Source organism: Mobula birostris, chromosome 5 (genome assembly GCF_030028105.1).
Source record: "Mobula birostris isolate sMobBir1 chromosome 5, sMobBir1.hap1, whole genome shotgun sequence".
NCBI classification, from domain to species: domain Eukaryota; kingdom Metazoa; phylum Chordata; class Chondrichthyes; order Myliobatiformes; family Myliobatidae; genus Mobula; species Mobula birostris.
The window spans coordinates 208,005,567-208,022,149 of NC_092374.1; the positions used below are offsets into that span (position 1 = coordinate 208,005,567).

At 46.3% G+C, this 16,583-nt stretch overlaps 1 protein-coding gene across 2 annotated transcripts in view; it reads right to left on the reverse strand.

The window, feature by feature from the left end:
• Positions 1 to 3,978, reverse strand: part of daxx (death-domain associated protein) — a 50,055-nt gene extending 46,077 nt beyond the window's left edge. Inside the window, exon 1 of one of the 2 annotated variants that reach the window (XM_072259428.1) lies at positions 3,586 to 3,978. In XM_072259428.1, coding sequence (XP_072115529.1) covers positions 3,586 to 3,828 — 243 coding nt within the window. In that variant the 5' untranslated portion in view covers positions 3,829 to 3,978. The remainder of the gene's footprint in view (positions 1 to 3,585) is intronic. The other variant, XM_072259427.1, reaches the window with a different exon arrangement.
• Between the last annotated feature and the right edge of the window lie 12,605 nt (positions 3,979 to 16,583).

Here is a 16,583-nt window from a genome sequence, read left to right on the forward strand (position 1 = left end):
GAAAACAAACAGGGCAGTGAACCTGTCAACATACATGGCATTCTCATATTGTAGCAGCATAGAGCAAGCAACAGTCACCCCAAACAAGACTGAGTTTGGGTTAAACATTTGCCAAAAGCTGTGCTATGAATTCCAGGCTCAGTTCTCCCTACCCAATACGGCTTTCCTCTGCACCTCTTCAAATCTCACTTCCAACATTTTCAACTATTTTTAAACCAATGGCAGCTGTACCTTCAGCTGCCAAGGGTTCAATAATCTACAATCATGCCCAAACGCCCTCCACAACCTAATGGTTATAACAAGTATATCGGCAGCTCTGATTAGAGACCAAAACAACATAAATTTCTAAGATTAATTTTCAGACCCGCCTTAACAATCAAAAAGAGTCACACCTCCAGGCTTTTTGAGAATGAGACAGTAGCTTTGTATTCCCTCTTCCTCTTTTCTAATTAACAGGCTAACAAACTGGGTTACATTTTAAAATTAGCAGGAGCCTATTCAACTGTACAGTTTTGAAAAGTGGACTCCCAAGGAAGCTACAATCAGCTCTTTAAAAAGGGTGGGGAATACAAAGCAAGTCTCAGTAAATCTAATATTAATACCTTCCAGTTCCCCTTTTACGTCAGAGGTTGCTATGTCTTTTCCTATTCACTCTAAGTCTCACAGCTACCTGAAGCAGATTGCAGTGCTATAATATCACAATTTAACTTTTCCTTAATCTGTACAATACACCTTTCTCTCAAGATCTAGCTATTAACCACAAAGTTAAATATTTACAACGAAAGACCTCCAGAAAAGGAACCATGGATAGACAGGAAGTGAAAGGACAGACAGTGATCTCTGACCTTGGACAAGCTGTTCTGTGGACACTACAATGTCACATGAACAAACAGATGGCCAGATTGCTTTTCAGTGATGCTACTTGGAGGACAAGGCGGTATGATTGAGATACTAGGACTGCTAATATATTATTTCATGTCTGATTGATGCAGAGGATATTCTGAACAGAATTTGTGGGTATCACCAGACTGATGCCATTTCTAACAGCTCAATATTGAGATAACAAATAAATATAAGAGATTGAGTTATTAATTTATGTCACTTTGAGAAGTGATTTTTTTGATCGCTTGGATTGTAATGGCAAGGGAAGACATTTCCACTTTGGGTACCTGATAAGAGCAGAACGTCCAGATAAGATGCAGGGCAAGACACCCGCCAATCTGTCCAATCAACAAGGCTTAGCCCCGGGAGCATGTCCGCCTTTCCATTTCCCACAGCAGCCAGACTGGTTACCTCTGAGGCGCCCACTGTGGACAATCTCGTGCTGTGTGGATCTGCACCCACTAGAGAAAAGAGATTCAGTGCATCAGTCTGGGCTTGAATGAAACCCAGCAAGTCTCAGAACTGAAAGGATATGTTAATCCTGTGTCTCAGGGACAGCAGTTTGTTAAAAAAAACACTATTCTCATACTTAGTAATTTTAACATTGGGCAGTTAGGACAAACGCTCAGCTCAGTACACACATAAATAGCTCAATTTTACCTCAGATTCTGGTGCCATTTAGAGATTCAAATTCAAGGGTTCAATCACAAAGGTACTAAACTTACGGCATTAGTGCCAAAAACCCAGGAGCTCACTTAACCCGCTTCTTATATTATCTAAGTAACTGACACTTGCAACAGTTTGCAAGGACTGTGCATTTCCTGCAGTGACAACAAAAATGAGAAGTTGCAAAACTGGGCCTCTGTTATCTAGCAGGTTACACATTGATTCCTCACTGGAAAAGCACAGAGGATGCGAAGTAGTATTAATATCTGCTCTTCACTGACAATCAAAGACAAGCACAGACAAGGAACGGTGCATGTCTGGCTGCTGTACAGTCATTACCTGATTCCGATATCTATGCTAGCCAGACAACTATTTCGCACAACACTCGTACTTAACTGAGAAAACAATTGTGCAAGTTCAAACCCTGGATCAGCTTGTACAAATATAGACATTGCTGTGAAAGCACAGGGCTGTGTTGAGTGCACTGCATCACGGTGCAACCGAAAGTTCTCTCAACAGGCAGGAAGCACTTTGTCTCCAGAAAGGAAGGGCAGAAATGCTCAGGTATACCAGTTAAAAGTTTGAAACATTCCCCTCAGGCACTTGAAATGCTAAGATGTCTTTTTTTTTATCAAATATTCACCTTTGCTGAGCAGTTTTCAAGCCACTCTATGAAATCAATACCGCACTTTCACAGCTTCAGTGTGTAACAATCCAACTTGAGGTAAAAGCTGTCAGAATAGCTGAGCAAAGGCACGTGCGGGAAGCGGGGAACACTCAACAACAGGCACTGGCCATCCCAGTGCTGAATCACTACACAGGGCACTCTCCATCCTCCACCTGCAACTCCTTGTTTACCCCGGGGGCGGGCAGGTAAATACCAGCTTGCCTCCGAAGCTGTCATTCGCACTCAGAGAAGGACGAGCAGATGGGCACCGTTTCCAAGCCAGAACACGAGTCTCATCAGGGCTGATCGCCTGACCTGCTCAAAACAGAAAGAGCAGCAGCAATTCTGACTGGAGGTCACAATGGAAGGCAAGGTCTGGGGTGGTGTGTCAGGAAAAGGGCCGCACAAGTACTTCCTCTGGGTGAGTAGCATTTCCTAATTTCTGTGAGGACAAGCACGCCTGTTTTACATATCTAAATAACTGTGTGACGTGAAGCAGAAAAGCCCAATGTTTTTTTGCAGAGGAATGGGAGACGATCAGAATCAGCATCCACAGCAGAGGAAATCCAGCTGGCAGAAACCATTCTGGGAGCAGAATGCATGAGCCCTGCGGGGCTGGGTGGAGCTAAGAGGTATGAGGAAGAGGAGAACGTAAACGGAACAGAAACCTAGAAAGATAAATTACAGAAACCGTTTTGCACTGTACTGCTAATACACAACTCACTGATATTAAACCTCCACCTGACTCTGGGGGACAACGTTAAAACTTCAGGACCCACCGCAGCCGAGCAAGTTCGGGGCAATAGACGCTCGGAGCTCACTGGGGGCAGGGGGCAGGGGGCAGGGCTGTATGTCATTCACCCGGGGTGAACCCAGCCGAACAGGCAGCAATGATCCAGGACAGACGGGACCCGGGCTGGGGAAGCCGAGGCCGACCCTAATGCTGCGTTAACGCGGCCATCCGAGCTGTCAAGCGGGACCGCGCTTGGGATGTTCAGACAATTCACGGCCTGTTCCAGAGGGGAGCAGAGTACTCGGTCAGTCGGTATGGAGCGCAGTACAGGAGACAGGGTGGTAATGAAACAAAGGGAGGTAAAGAGGAGAGCTCACGGACGGGCAGGCTGATTGTAAAGTGGCGCGGTGACTCTGACAGCAGGAGATCGATGTCTGGGCTGGAGCGGCAGATCCGCCGGCACCGGGACAGAGGGCGACGCTCTCCCCGGTCCGGCCGGTGAGCAGCAGAACAAGCGCAGGGTCTGCCCGAGATGCCGGGAAGCAGGTCATTCCCACCCTCCCCAGGTCTTCCCGGAAAAGCGGAGGCTGCGTGCCCCTCCCCGGCCCAGCCCGGCCGCCTCCTCCTCCGGCCTCACCTCACAGAACAGCCGCTGGTTCTCGAAGCGGACCAGGCCGCGCTCCTGCTCCCGTTGCCCCTCCTCGGGCCCGGCGTGACCCGGGCCGGGCTGCAGCTGGACGCGGCGCGACCGACAGTTGGAGGCCGAGGCCTGGACCTTGGTCGCCGCGCCCTCCTGCTCGTCGTCCGACAGCAGGTTCACCACGTCGCCCGAGGCCAGGCCCGGCTGCAGCCGCTCGCTGCCACCCCAGCGCAGCGCCATGAGGCGGCGGTGCGGCCAAGCTCAGCGGGAAGCGAGCGCCCGGCGCCCGGCCGAAAACACCGACGCCATCGACACAAAAGCTCCCCTCAGCGCCGAGCGAACGGACGACCGTCACACCGCGCTGCAACAAAACACCCCATTGGTCTGCCCCACGACCCTTCGGCTGTAGTGTCGCTCGCACCCATTGGGTGACCTGCGGACGGGCTGGTGCGGTGGAAGAGAGTCTAACTTATGATTGGATTATGTCTCCAGAGTTGCGTGCCGATTCGTTCACGACGGGATGCTTCCTCTGATTGGCTGGAGGACCCTGCCGTTGCATTGGCTGCCTGCCGATATGCGCTGGAGCACTGAGCAGGATCCGCCTCAGCGTTGTACATTCTGATTGGGTGGAGTCTGGGAGAGGCGGGTAGGGCTCCGCTGATTGGCTCGCTTTTTTCGCGCCCAGGTTCCCTTTTCTCGTTTCCCCGCTCCCGGTTGGCCAGAACGCTGTTCCTTAGTGAATGCTGATTGGTTCAAATTGGGGTTCTGACTCGAGCAGGCCCTTCAGCCCATCTAGTCTATGCCACACTACTATTCTGCCTAGTCCCATTGACCCACACCCCCCAGACTGTAACACTCTGTACCCCCCCACTGCCCACCTATGTACCCATCCAAACCTCCTAACTGCTGGACTGTGAAAAATCCTAAAAAACATAGTGGATCATGACCCACCCAGCCAACACACTTTTCATCCCTCTTCCCTCCGGGAGAAGGCTCAGGAGCTTGAAGACTCGTACCGCCAGATTTGGGAACGGCTTCCTTCCAACTGTGATAAGACTGCTGAACGGATCATAGTCATAGTCATACTCTAGTGATCCCGAGGGAAATTGGTTTTCGTTGCATTTGCACCATAAATAATTAAATAGTAATGACTCCATAAATAATTAAATAATAATATGTAAATTATGCTAGGAAATTATGGAATAAGTCCAGGACCAGTCTATCGGCTCAGGGTGTCTGACCCTCCAAGGGAGGAGTTGTAAAGTTTGATGGCCACAGGCAGGAATGACTTCCTATGACGCTCTGTGTTGCATCTCGGTGGAATGAGTCTCTGGCTGAATGTACTCCTGTGCCCAACCAGTACATTATGTAGTGGATGGGAGACATTGACCAAGATGGCATGCAACTTACACAGCATCCTCTTTTCAGACAACACAGTGAGAGAGTCCAGTTCCATCCCCACAACATCACTGGCCTTACGAATGAGTTTGTTGATTCTGTTGGTGTCTGCTACCCTCAGTCTGCTGCCCCAGCACACAACAGCAAACATGATCGCACTGGCCACCACAGACTCGTAGAACATCCTCAGCATCGTCCGGCAGATGTTAAAGGACCTCAGTCTCCTCGGGAAATAGAGACGGCTCTGACCCTTCTTGTAGACAGCCTCAGTGTTCTTTGACCAGTCCAGTTTATTGTCAATTTGTATCCCCAGGTATTTGTTTCCTGACCCAGATCTGGGCCGTACCCTCCAAATATCCTGGCCTGCCTCTCGGTTTTTTTGCACTACCTTACCTTCCATTTTTCTATTTTCTATTTATGACTTATAATTTAAATTTTTAGTATTTACTAATTTTTACTATTTTTCATATTTAATACTGTATTTGTAATGCAGGGAGCGGGAAGCGCAGTATTAAATATCGCTGTGATGATTGTACGTTCTAGTATCAATTGTTTGGCGGCAATAAAGTATATAGTAAAAAAGTATAAGTAAAGCCCTCCCCAGCACTGGGCACCTCCACACAAAGAGTTGTCACAGGGAAGCAGGTCATCACCGGGGAGGAGACACCGGAGCCTCAGGCCTCAGGCCTCGCACCACCTCTCAACCTTCAGGCTCTTCACCATAGGGGATAAACCGCTTTCAAGGACTCTTCATCACTTTTTCATACTTATTGCTTATTTATTTAATTACTTACACAGTTTGTAGCCTTTTGTACATTGGCTGTTTGTCCGTCCTGTTGGGTGTGGTCTTTCCCTGAATTCTATCCTGTCTCTTGGATTTACTGTTTATATGATTCATAGAAACATAACATAGAAAATAGGTGCAGGAGTAGGCCATTTGGCCCTTCGAGCCTGCACCGCCATTCAGTATGATCATGGCTGATCATCCAACTCAGAACCCTGTACCAGCCTTCTCTCTATACCCCCTGATCCCTTTAGCCACAAGGGCCATATCTAACTCCCTCTTAAATATAGTCAATGAACTGGCCTCAACTGTTTCCTGTGACAGAGAATTCCACAGATTCACCACTCTGTGTGAAGAAGTTTTTCCTCATCTCAGTCCTAAAAGGCTTCCCCTTTATCCTCAAATCGCGACCCCTCATTCTGGACTTCCCCAACATCGGGAACAATCTTCCTGCACCTAGCCTGTCCAATCCCTTTAGAATTTTATACGTTTCAATCAGATTCCCCCTCAATCTTCTAAATTTCAGCGAGTATAAGCCTAGTCGATCCAGTCTTTCATCATATGATAGTCCTGCCAACCCAGGAATCAATCTGGTGAACCTTCTTTGTACTCCCTCTATGGCAAGGATGTCTTTCCTCAGATTAGGGGACCAAAACTGCACACAATACTCCAGGTGTGGTCTCACCAAGGCCTTGTACAACTGCAGTAGTACCTCCCTGCTCCTGTCCTCGAATCCTCTTGCTATAAATGCCAGCATACCATTCGCCTTTTTCACCGCCTGCTGCACCTGCATGCCCACTTTCAATGACTGGTGTATAATGACACCCAGGTCTCGTTGCACCTCCCCTTTTCCTAATCGGCCACCATTCAGATAATAATCTGTCTTCCTGTTTTTGCCACCAAAGTGGATAACTTCACATTTATCCACATTAAATTGCATCTGCCATGAATTTGCCCATTCACCTAACCTATCCAAGTCACCCTGCATCCTCTTAGCATCCTCCTCACAGCTAACACTGCCGCCCAGCTTCGTGTCATCCGCAAACTTGGAGATGCTGCATTTAATTCCCTCATCCAAGTCATTAATATATATTGTAAACAACTGGGGTCCCAGCACTGAGCCTTGCGGTACCCCACTAGTCACTGCCTGCCATTCTGAAAAAGTCCCGTTTATTCCCACTCTTTGCTTCCTGTCTGCCAACCAATTCTCTATCCACATCAATACCTTACCCCCAATACCATGTGCTTTAAGTTTGCACACTAATCTCCTGTGTGGGACCTTGTCAAAAGCCTTTTGAAAATCCAAATATACCACATCCACTGGTTCTCCCCTATCCACTCTACTAGTTACATCCTCAAAAAATTCTATGAGATTCGTCAGACATGATTTTCCTTTCACAAATCCATGCTGACTTTGCCCGATGATTTCACCGCTTTCCAAATGTGCTGTTATCACATCTTTGATAACTGACTCTAGCAGTTTCCCCAACACCGACATTAGGCTAACCGGTCTATAATTCCCTGGTTTCTCTCTCCCTCCTTTTTCAAAAAGTGAGGTTACATTAGCCACCCTCCAATCCTCAGGAACTAGTTCAGAATCTAAAGAGTTTTGAAAAATTATCACTAATGCATCCACTATTTCTTGGGCTACTTCCTTAAGCACTCTGGGATGCAGACCATCTGGCCCTGGGGATTTATCTGCCTTCAATCCCTTCAATTTACCTAACACCACTTCCCTACTAACATGTATTTCGCTCAGTTCCTCCATCTCACTGGACCCTCTGTCCCCTACTATTTCCAGAAGATTATTTATGTCCTCCTTAGTGAAGACAGAACCAAAGTAATTATTCAATTGGTCTGCCATGTTCTTGCTCCCCATAATCAATTCACCTGTTTCTGTCTGTAGGGGACCTACATTTGTCTTTACCAGTCTTTTCCTTTTTACATATTTATAAAAGCTTTTACAGTCCGTTTTTATGTTCCCTGCCAGTTTTCTCTCATAATCTTTTTTCCCCTTCCTAATTAAGCCCTTTGTCCTCCTCTGCTGAACTCTGAATTTCTCCCAGTCCTCAGGTGAGCCACTTTTTCTGGCTAATTTGTATGCTTCTTCTTTGGAATTGATACTATCCCTAATTTCTCTTGTCAGCCACGGTGCACTACCTTCCTTGATTTATTGATTCATTGTTTGCAGTGTCTTCCTTTGCACATTGACTCTTTACTGGGCCTTTCTGCTTACGTACAGTTTTTCAGAAAATTCTGCTGTATCTCTCTTTTTCCTGTAAATGTAAGGAAATGAATCTTAAAGTATCATATGGTAACATCATATGATATAGTGTACATTCTTTGATAGTAAATTCACTTAACTTTAAACCACAGGTTTAGCACTGTTTCCATACTGAATGGTGACATGATAAAAATACACATAATCAAAAGACTGGTAAACAGTCAATGTGCAAAGAAAGACAAACCGCAAACAGAAATAATATTGAGAACACGAGTTGTAAAGTGTCCCTGAAGGGGAGTCTGTAGGTTGTGGAACCAAGTCAGAGATATGGCAGGTGAATTTATCCAGACTGGTTCAAGATTGAGGGGTAATAACTGTTCCTGAACCTGGTGGTGTGAGTCCTGAGGCTCCTGTACCTCCTGCTCGATAGTAGCAGTGAGATGAGAGCATAAGACTGTAAGACAAAGGAGCAGAAGTCAGCCATTTGGCCCATCGAGTCTGCTCTGCCATTTTATCATGAGCTGATCCATTCTCCTATTTAGTCCCACTTCCCCGCCTTCTCACCATAACCTTTGATGCCCTGGCTACTCAGATACCTTAAGTCATGCCCTCTCGTACTAGACTCCCCCATCATGGGAAACAACTTTGCCACATCTACTCTGACCATGCCTTTCAACATTCGAAATGTTTCTATGAGGTCTCCCCTCATTCTTCTAAACTCCAAGGAATACAGTCCAAGAGCGGACAAACGGTCCTCATATGTTAACCCTCTCATTCCCGGAATCATTCCAGTGAATCTTCTCTGTACCCTCTCCAACGTCAGCACATCCTTTCTTAAACAAGGAGCCTATAGAAGTGAGGAAAAGCTCCATTAACGTCGTGGAACTTTCACGGATTATAGAGGAGCAAGTGTTCGTTACCCTGAGGCAAATCGGGGCGGGGGGGGGGAGGTTCTATTTGCCTCGAGGCGACTCATGTCAGCGGCGGTACTCTCAATGGATACGATTAAATATTCCCGTCTCAGCCTGATACAGCTGAAAAGCACAACTCCTTCCAAGGTAGGAACTATCGCTGCTTAAAACCGATGGAAACTACGCCGATTGTGGACGGACTGCTCGCCAGATCCCACGTAGGAAACGTGGGTGCGGGTCAGGGATACAAGTGCGATTAAGGAAATGGGGTTTTAAACTCCCAACACCAACAATCTTGCTGGCAAACGTTCAGTCTCTGGTGAATAAAATCGATCATCTCAGAGCCGGGGTGCTGGATCAGAGGGACATTAAGACTGCGTGTGTCCTTTGTTTCACGAATCCTGATTAACCCCTCCCGTACCGGATGCAGCGATTCGGATCGACAGGTTTACTATACATCATCAGGATAGATCTATAGAGTCTCTGAAAAGCAGAGGTGGAGGAGTATGCTTCATGATCAACTCCTCTTGGTGCACAAATATATCAGTGCGGTCCCAATTCTGCTCACCAGATCGGGAATATCTAGCAGTAAAGTGCCGTCCTTTTCACTCAGCACGGGAGTTCTCCGGGGTCATTCTGGCAGCAGTTTACATTCCACCTCAGGCCAACGTCAATCAGGCTTTAGATGATCTGAGCAATGGGATCAACATGCACGAAACAGCACACCCGAATGCCTTCACCATCGTTTTGGGAGATTTTAACCGGCCAGTCTGAAAAAATCACTGAGCAATTACCATCACCAGATCACTTGCAATACCAGAGGAAACAACACACTGGACCATTGTTACACCACCATGAAGAATGCCTACCGTGCTATTCCACGCCCTCACTTCGGGAAGTCTGATCACCTGGTTGTACTTCTACTCCCTGAGTATAGGCAGAGACTGAAGACTGCAGCACCAGCAGTGAGGACCAAGAAGGTTTGGACAAGGGAAGCACAGGAGCGCCTACAGGACTGCTTTGAATCAGTGGACTGGACTGTATTCAGGGATTCATCTTCGAACATGGATGAGTTTGCTGCTGTTGTTACCGACTTCATTAAAACCTGTGTGGACGCGTGTGTGCCTACAAAGACTTACTGTACATTCCCAAACCAAAAGCCGTGGATGAACCAGGAGGTACGTCGTCTGCTGAAGGCCAGATCTGTGGCATTCAAGCCTGGTGACCCAGGCCTGTACCAGAAAACCAGGTATGATTTGCGGAGGACTATTTCAAGGGCGAAGAGACAATTTCGAACGAGGTTGGAGGTGACATCGGATGCACAGCAACTCCGGCAGGGTCTGCAAGACATCACTTCCTACAAAGTGAAACCCAATAGCATGAATGGCAGCGATGCTTCACTACCAGATGAACTCAACGCCTTCCATGCACACTTTAGAAACATAGAAAACCTACAGCACAATACAGGCCCTTCAGCCCACAAAACTGTGCCGAACATGTCCTTACCTTAGAAATTACTAGACTTACCCATAGCCCTCTATTTTTCGAAGCTCCATGTATCCATCCAGGAGTCTCTTAAAAGACCCTGTCGTATCCACCTCCACCATCACTGCTGGCAGCCCATTCCACACACTCACCACTCTCTGTGTAAAAAACTTACCCCTGACATCTCCTCTGTACCTACTCCCCAGCAGCTTAAACCTGTGTCCTCTTGTGGCAACCATTTCAGCCCTGGGAAACAGCCTCTGACTATCCACACGATCAATGCCTCTCATTATCTTATACACCTCTATCAGGTCACCTCTCATCCTCCGTCACTCCAAGGAGAAAAGGCCGAGATCATCAACCTATTCTCATAAGGCATTTTCCCCAATCCAGGCAACATCCTTGTAAATCTCCTCTGCACTCTCTCTATGGTTTCCACATCCTTCCTGTAGTGAGGTGACCAGAACTGAGCACAGTACTCCAGGTGGGGTCTGACCAGGATCCCATATAGCTGTGACATTACCTCCCGGCTCCCAAATTCAATTCCACGATTAATGAAGGTCAATACACCGTACGCCTTCTTAACCACAGAGTCAACCTGCGCAGCTGCTTTGAGTGTCCTATGGACTCAGACCCCAAGATCCCTCTGATCCTCCACACTGCCAAGAGTTTTACCATTAATACTACATTCTGCCATCATATTTGACCTACCAAAATGAACCACCTCACACTTATCTGGGTTGAACTCCATCTGCCTCTTCTCAGCCCAGTTTTCCATCCTATCAATGTCCTGTTGTAACCTCTGACAGCCCTCCACACTATCCACAACAACCCCAACCTTTGTGTCATCAGCAAATTTACTAATCCATCCCTCCACTTCTTCATCCAGGTTATTTATAAACATCACGAAGAGTAGGGGTCCCAGAACAGATCCCTAAGGCACACCACTGGTCACTGACCTCCATGCAGAATATGACCCATCTACAACCACTCTTTGCCTTCTGTGGGCAAGCCGGTTCAGGATCCACAAAGCAATGTCCCCTTGGATCCCATGCCTCCTTACTCTCTCAATAAGCCTTGCATGGGGTAGCTTGTCAAATACCTTGCTAAAATCCATATACACTACATCTACAGCTCTACCTTCATCGATGTGTTTAGTCACATTGATAAAGTATGTAAAAGGGTTAGCACTTCGTTAAACAATAGCAGCCTGTTTTTCTGAAAGAAACCGCTGATGATCAACAGATGTGCTGAGCCATATTTCTTCTTGAAGGTAGCCAGCCAGGGTTTCAGGATGCTTATCTCCTTGTGCACTCATGTGTAGAGATAGGACCACTCCGCCTGTTTGTGTAGGTTCTGTCCATTAGGCCTATTCTGTAATTTGTCTTTCGGGGCTGTCATGTAGTGGATAACTTTGACTCCAGCCTATCTTGTGTGGGAGGTATCTGAACAAATATACCTGTGTTGTAAGGAGAATTGTTAGTTAGTTTGGTGGATCGGGCAGGAACAGTCACAGACCGACTGTTCCTGTTTGAGTGACTAACTGAGTACGCCCCGGGTGCTTTGAATCGAGAGTCTGAATTTATACGGTCTCTGAGTGACTTTATCCGGATTCGACTTCCACAACATCCTCAAAAAATTCAATCAGGCTCATAAGGCACGACCTGCCTTTGACAAAGCCATGCTGACTATTCCTAATCATATTTTGCCTCTCCAAATGTTCATAAATCCTGCCTCTCAGGATCTTCTCCATCAACTTACCAACCACTGAAGTAAGACTCGCTGGTCTATAATTTCCTGGGCTATCCCTACTCCCTTTCTTGAATAAAAGAACAACATCTGCAACCCTCCAATCCTCTGGAACCTCTCCCGTTCCCATTGATGATGCAAAGATCATCGCCAGAGGCTCAGCAATCTCCTCCCTCGCCTCCCACAGTAGCCTTGGGTACATCTCATCCGGTCCCAGCGACTTATCCAACTTGATGCTTTACAAAAGCTCCAGCACATCCTCTTTCTTAATATCTACATGCTCAAACTTTTCAGTCCGCTGCAAGTCATCTCTACAATTGCCAAGATCCTTTTCCATAGTAAATACTGAAGCAAAGTATTCATTAAGTACCTCTGCCATCTCCTCCGGTTCCATACACACTTTCCCACTGTCACACTTGATTGGTCGTATTCTCTCACGCTTATCCTCTTGCTCTTCAAATACTTGTAGAATGCCTTGGGGTTTTCCTAAATCCTGCCCGCCAAGGCCTTCTCATGGCCCCTTCTGGCTCTCCTAATTTCATTCTTAAACTCCTTCCTGTTAGCCTTATAATCTTCTAGATCTCTATCACTACCTTGTTTTTTGAACCTTTCATAAGCTCTTCTTCTGAACTTAAAGAGGGGTAACTTTGAAGGTATGAGAAGTGAATTAGCTAAGATAGACTGACAAATGACACTTAAAGGATTGACGGTGGATATGCAATGGCAAGCATTTAAAGGTTGCATGGATGAACTACAACAATTGTTCATCCCAGTTTGGCAAAAGAATAAATCAAGGAAGGTAGTGCACCCGTGGCTAACAAGGGAAATTAGGGATAGTATCAATTCCAAGGAAGAAGCATACAAATTAGCCAGAGAAAGTGGCTCACTTGAGGACTTGGAGAAATTCAGAGTTCAGCAGAGGAGGACAAAGGGCTTAATTAGGAAAGGGAAAAAAAGATTATGAGAGAAAACTGGCAGCGAACATAAAAACTGACTGTAAAAGCTTTTATAGATATGTGAAAAGAAAAAGACTGGTTAAGACAAATGTAGGTCCCCTGCAGGCAGAAACAGGTGAGTTGATTATGGGGAGCAAGGACATGACAAACCAATTGAATAACTACTTTGGTTCTGTCTTCACTAAGGAGGACATAAATAATCTTCCGGAAATAGTAGGGGACAGAGGGTCCAGTGAGATGGAGGAACTGAGGGAAATACATGTTAGTAGGGAAGTGATGTTAGGTAAATTGAAGGGATTAAAGGCGTATAAATCCCCAGGGCCAGATGGTCTGCATCCCAGAGTGCTTAAGGAAGTAGCCCAAGAAATAGTGGATGCATTAGTAATAATTTTTCAAAACTCTTTAGATTCTGGATTAGTTCCTGAGGATTGGAGGGTGGCTAATGTAACCTCACTTTTTAAAAAAGGAGGGAGAGAGAAACCGGGGAATTATAGACTGGTTAGCCTAAAATCGGTGGTGGGGAAAATGCTAGAGTCAGTTACCGAAGATGTGATAACAGCACATTTGGAAAGCGGTGAAATCATCGGGCAAAGTCAGCATGGATTTGTGAAAGGAAAATCATGTCTGACGAATCTCATAGAATTTTTTGAGGATGTAACTAGTAGAGTGGATAGGGGAGAACCAGTGGATGTGGTATATTTGGATTTTCAAAAGGCTTTTGACAAGGTCCCAAACAGGAGATTAGTGTGCAAACTTAAAGCACACGGTATTGGGGGTAAGGTATTGATGTGGATAGAGAATTGGTTGGCAGACAGGAAGCAAAGAGTGGGAATAAACAGGACCTTTTCAGAATGGCAGGCGGTGACTAGTGGGGTACCGCAAGGCTCAGTGCTGGGACCCCAGTTGTTTACAATATATATTAATGACTTGGATGAGAGAATTAAATGCAGCATCTCCAAGTTTGCGGATGACACGAAGCTGGGCGGCAGTGTTAGCTGTGAGGAGGATGCTAAGAGGATGCAGAGTGATTTGGATAGGTTGGGTGAGTGGGCAAATTCATGGCAGATGCAATTTAATGTGGATAAATGTGAAGTGATCCACTTTGGTGGCAAAAATAGGAAAACAGATTATTATCTGAATGGTGGCCAATTAGGAAAAGGGGAGGCGCAACGAGACCTGGGTGTCATTATACACCAGTCATTGAAAGTGGGCATGCAGGTACAGCAGGCGGTGAAAAAGGCGAGTGGTATGCTGGCATTCTCAAGAGGATTCGAGTACAGGAGCAGGGAGGTACTACTGCAGTTGTACAAGGCCTTGGTGAGACCACACCTGGAGTATTGTGTGCAGTTTTGGTCCCCTAATCTGAGGAAAGACACCCTTGCCATAGAGGGATTACAAAGAAGGTTCACCAGATTGATTCCTGGGATGGCAGGACTCTCATATGATGAAAGACTGGATCGACTAGGCTTATACTCGTTGGAATTTAGAAGATTGAGGGGGGATCTGATTGAAACGTATAAAATTCTAAAGGGATTGGACAGGCTAGATGCAGGAAGATTGTTCCCGATGTTGGGGAAGTCCAGAATGAGGGGTCACAGTTTGAGGATAAAGAGGAAGCCTTTTAGGACCGAGATGAGAAAAAACTTCTTCACACAGAGAATGGTGAATCTGTGGAATTCTCTGCCACAGGAAACAGTTGAAGCCAGTTCATTGGCTATATTTAAGAGGGAGTTAGATATGGCCCTTGTGGCTAAAGGGATCAGGGGTTATGGAGGGAAGGCTGGTACAGGGTTCTGAGTTGGATGATCAGCCATGATCATACTGAATGTCGGTGCAGGCTCGAAGGGCCAAATAGCCTACTCCTGCACCTATTTTCTATGTTTTTACTTCTTGACTAGATTTTCAATAGCTATTGTACACCACAGTTCCGTATCCTTTCCCTATCTCAATGGAACGTCTCTACGCAGAACCCCACGCAAATATCCCCTGAACATTTGCCATATTTCTTCCGCATATTTTCCTGAGAACATCTGTTCCCAATTTATGCTTCCAAGTTCCTGACTGATAGCTTCATATTTCCCCTTACTCCAATTAAACGTTTCCCTAACCTGTCTGTTCCTATCCCTCTCCAATGCTATAGTAAAGGAGATAGAATTGTGGTCACTATGTCCAAAATGCTCCCCCACTGAGAGATCTGACACCTGACCAGGTTCATTTCCCAATACCAGATCAAGTACAGCCTCTCCTCTTGTAGGCTTAACTACATATTGTGTCAAGAAACCTTCCTGAATACACCTAACAAACTGCACCCCATCTAAGCCCCTTGCTCTAGGGAGATGCCAATCAATATGAATGAAGGAAGAGCAGTATATGTAGTGTATATGGATTTCAGCAAAGCATTTGATAAGGTACCCCATGCAAGGCTTATTGAGAAAGTAAGGAGGCATGGGATCCAAGGGGACATTGCTTTATGGATCCAGAACTGGCTTGCCAACGGAAGGCAAAGAGTGGTTGTAGACGGGTGATATTCTGCATGGAGGTTGGTGACCAGTGGTGTGCCTCAGGGATCTGTTCCGGGGCTCTTACTCTTTGTGACCTGGATGAGGAAGTGGAGAGATGGGTTAGTAAGTTTGCTGATGACACAAAGGTTGGGGGTGTTGTGGATAGTGTGGAGGGCTGTCAGAGGTTACAACAGGACATTGATAGGATGCAAAACTGGGCTGAGAAGTGGCAGATGGAGTTCAACCCAGATAAGTGTGAGGTGGTTCATTTTGGTAGGTCAAATATGACGGCAGAATATAGTATTAATGGTAAGAATGTTGGCAGTGTGGAGAATCAGAAGGATCTTGGGGTCCGAGTCCATAGGATACTCAAAGCAGCTGTGCAGGTTGACTCTGTGGTTAAGAAGGCGTATGGTGTATCGGCCCTCATCAATTGTGGAATTGAATTTAGGAGCCGAGAGGTAATGTTGCAGCTATATAGGACCCTGGTCAGACCCCACATGAAGTACTGTGCTCAGTTCTGGTCGCCTCTCTACAGGAAGGATGTGGAAACCATAGAAAGGGTACAGAGGAGATTTACAAGGATGTTGCCTGGATTGGGGAGCATGCTTTGTGAGAATAGGTTGAGTGAACTTGGCCTTTTCTCCTTGGAGTGACGGAGGATGAGAGGTGACCTGATAGAGGTGTATAAGATGATGAGAGGCATTGATCGTGTGGATAGTCAGAGGCTTTTTCCCAGGGCTAATAGTTGGGAAATTAAAATCTCCCACAATGACTCTGTTATTATTACTCTTTCCAGAATCTGTATTCCTAATTGCTTCTCGATATCCCTGTTACTATTGGGTGGTCTATAAAAAACACCCAGTACAGTTACTGACTCTTTCCTATTCCGAACTTCCACCCACAGAGACTCTGTAGACAATCCCTCCATGACTTCCTCCTTTTCTGCAGCCGTGACACTATCTCTGATCAGCAGTGCCATGCCTC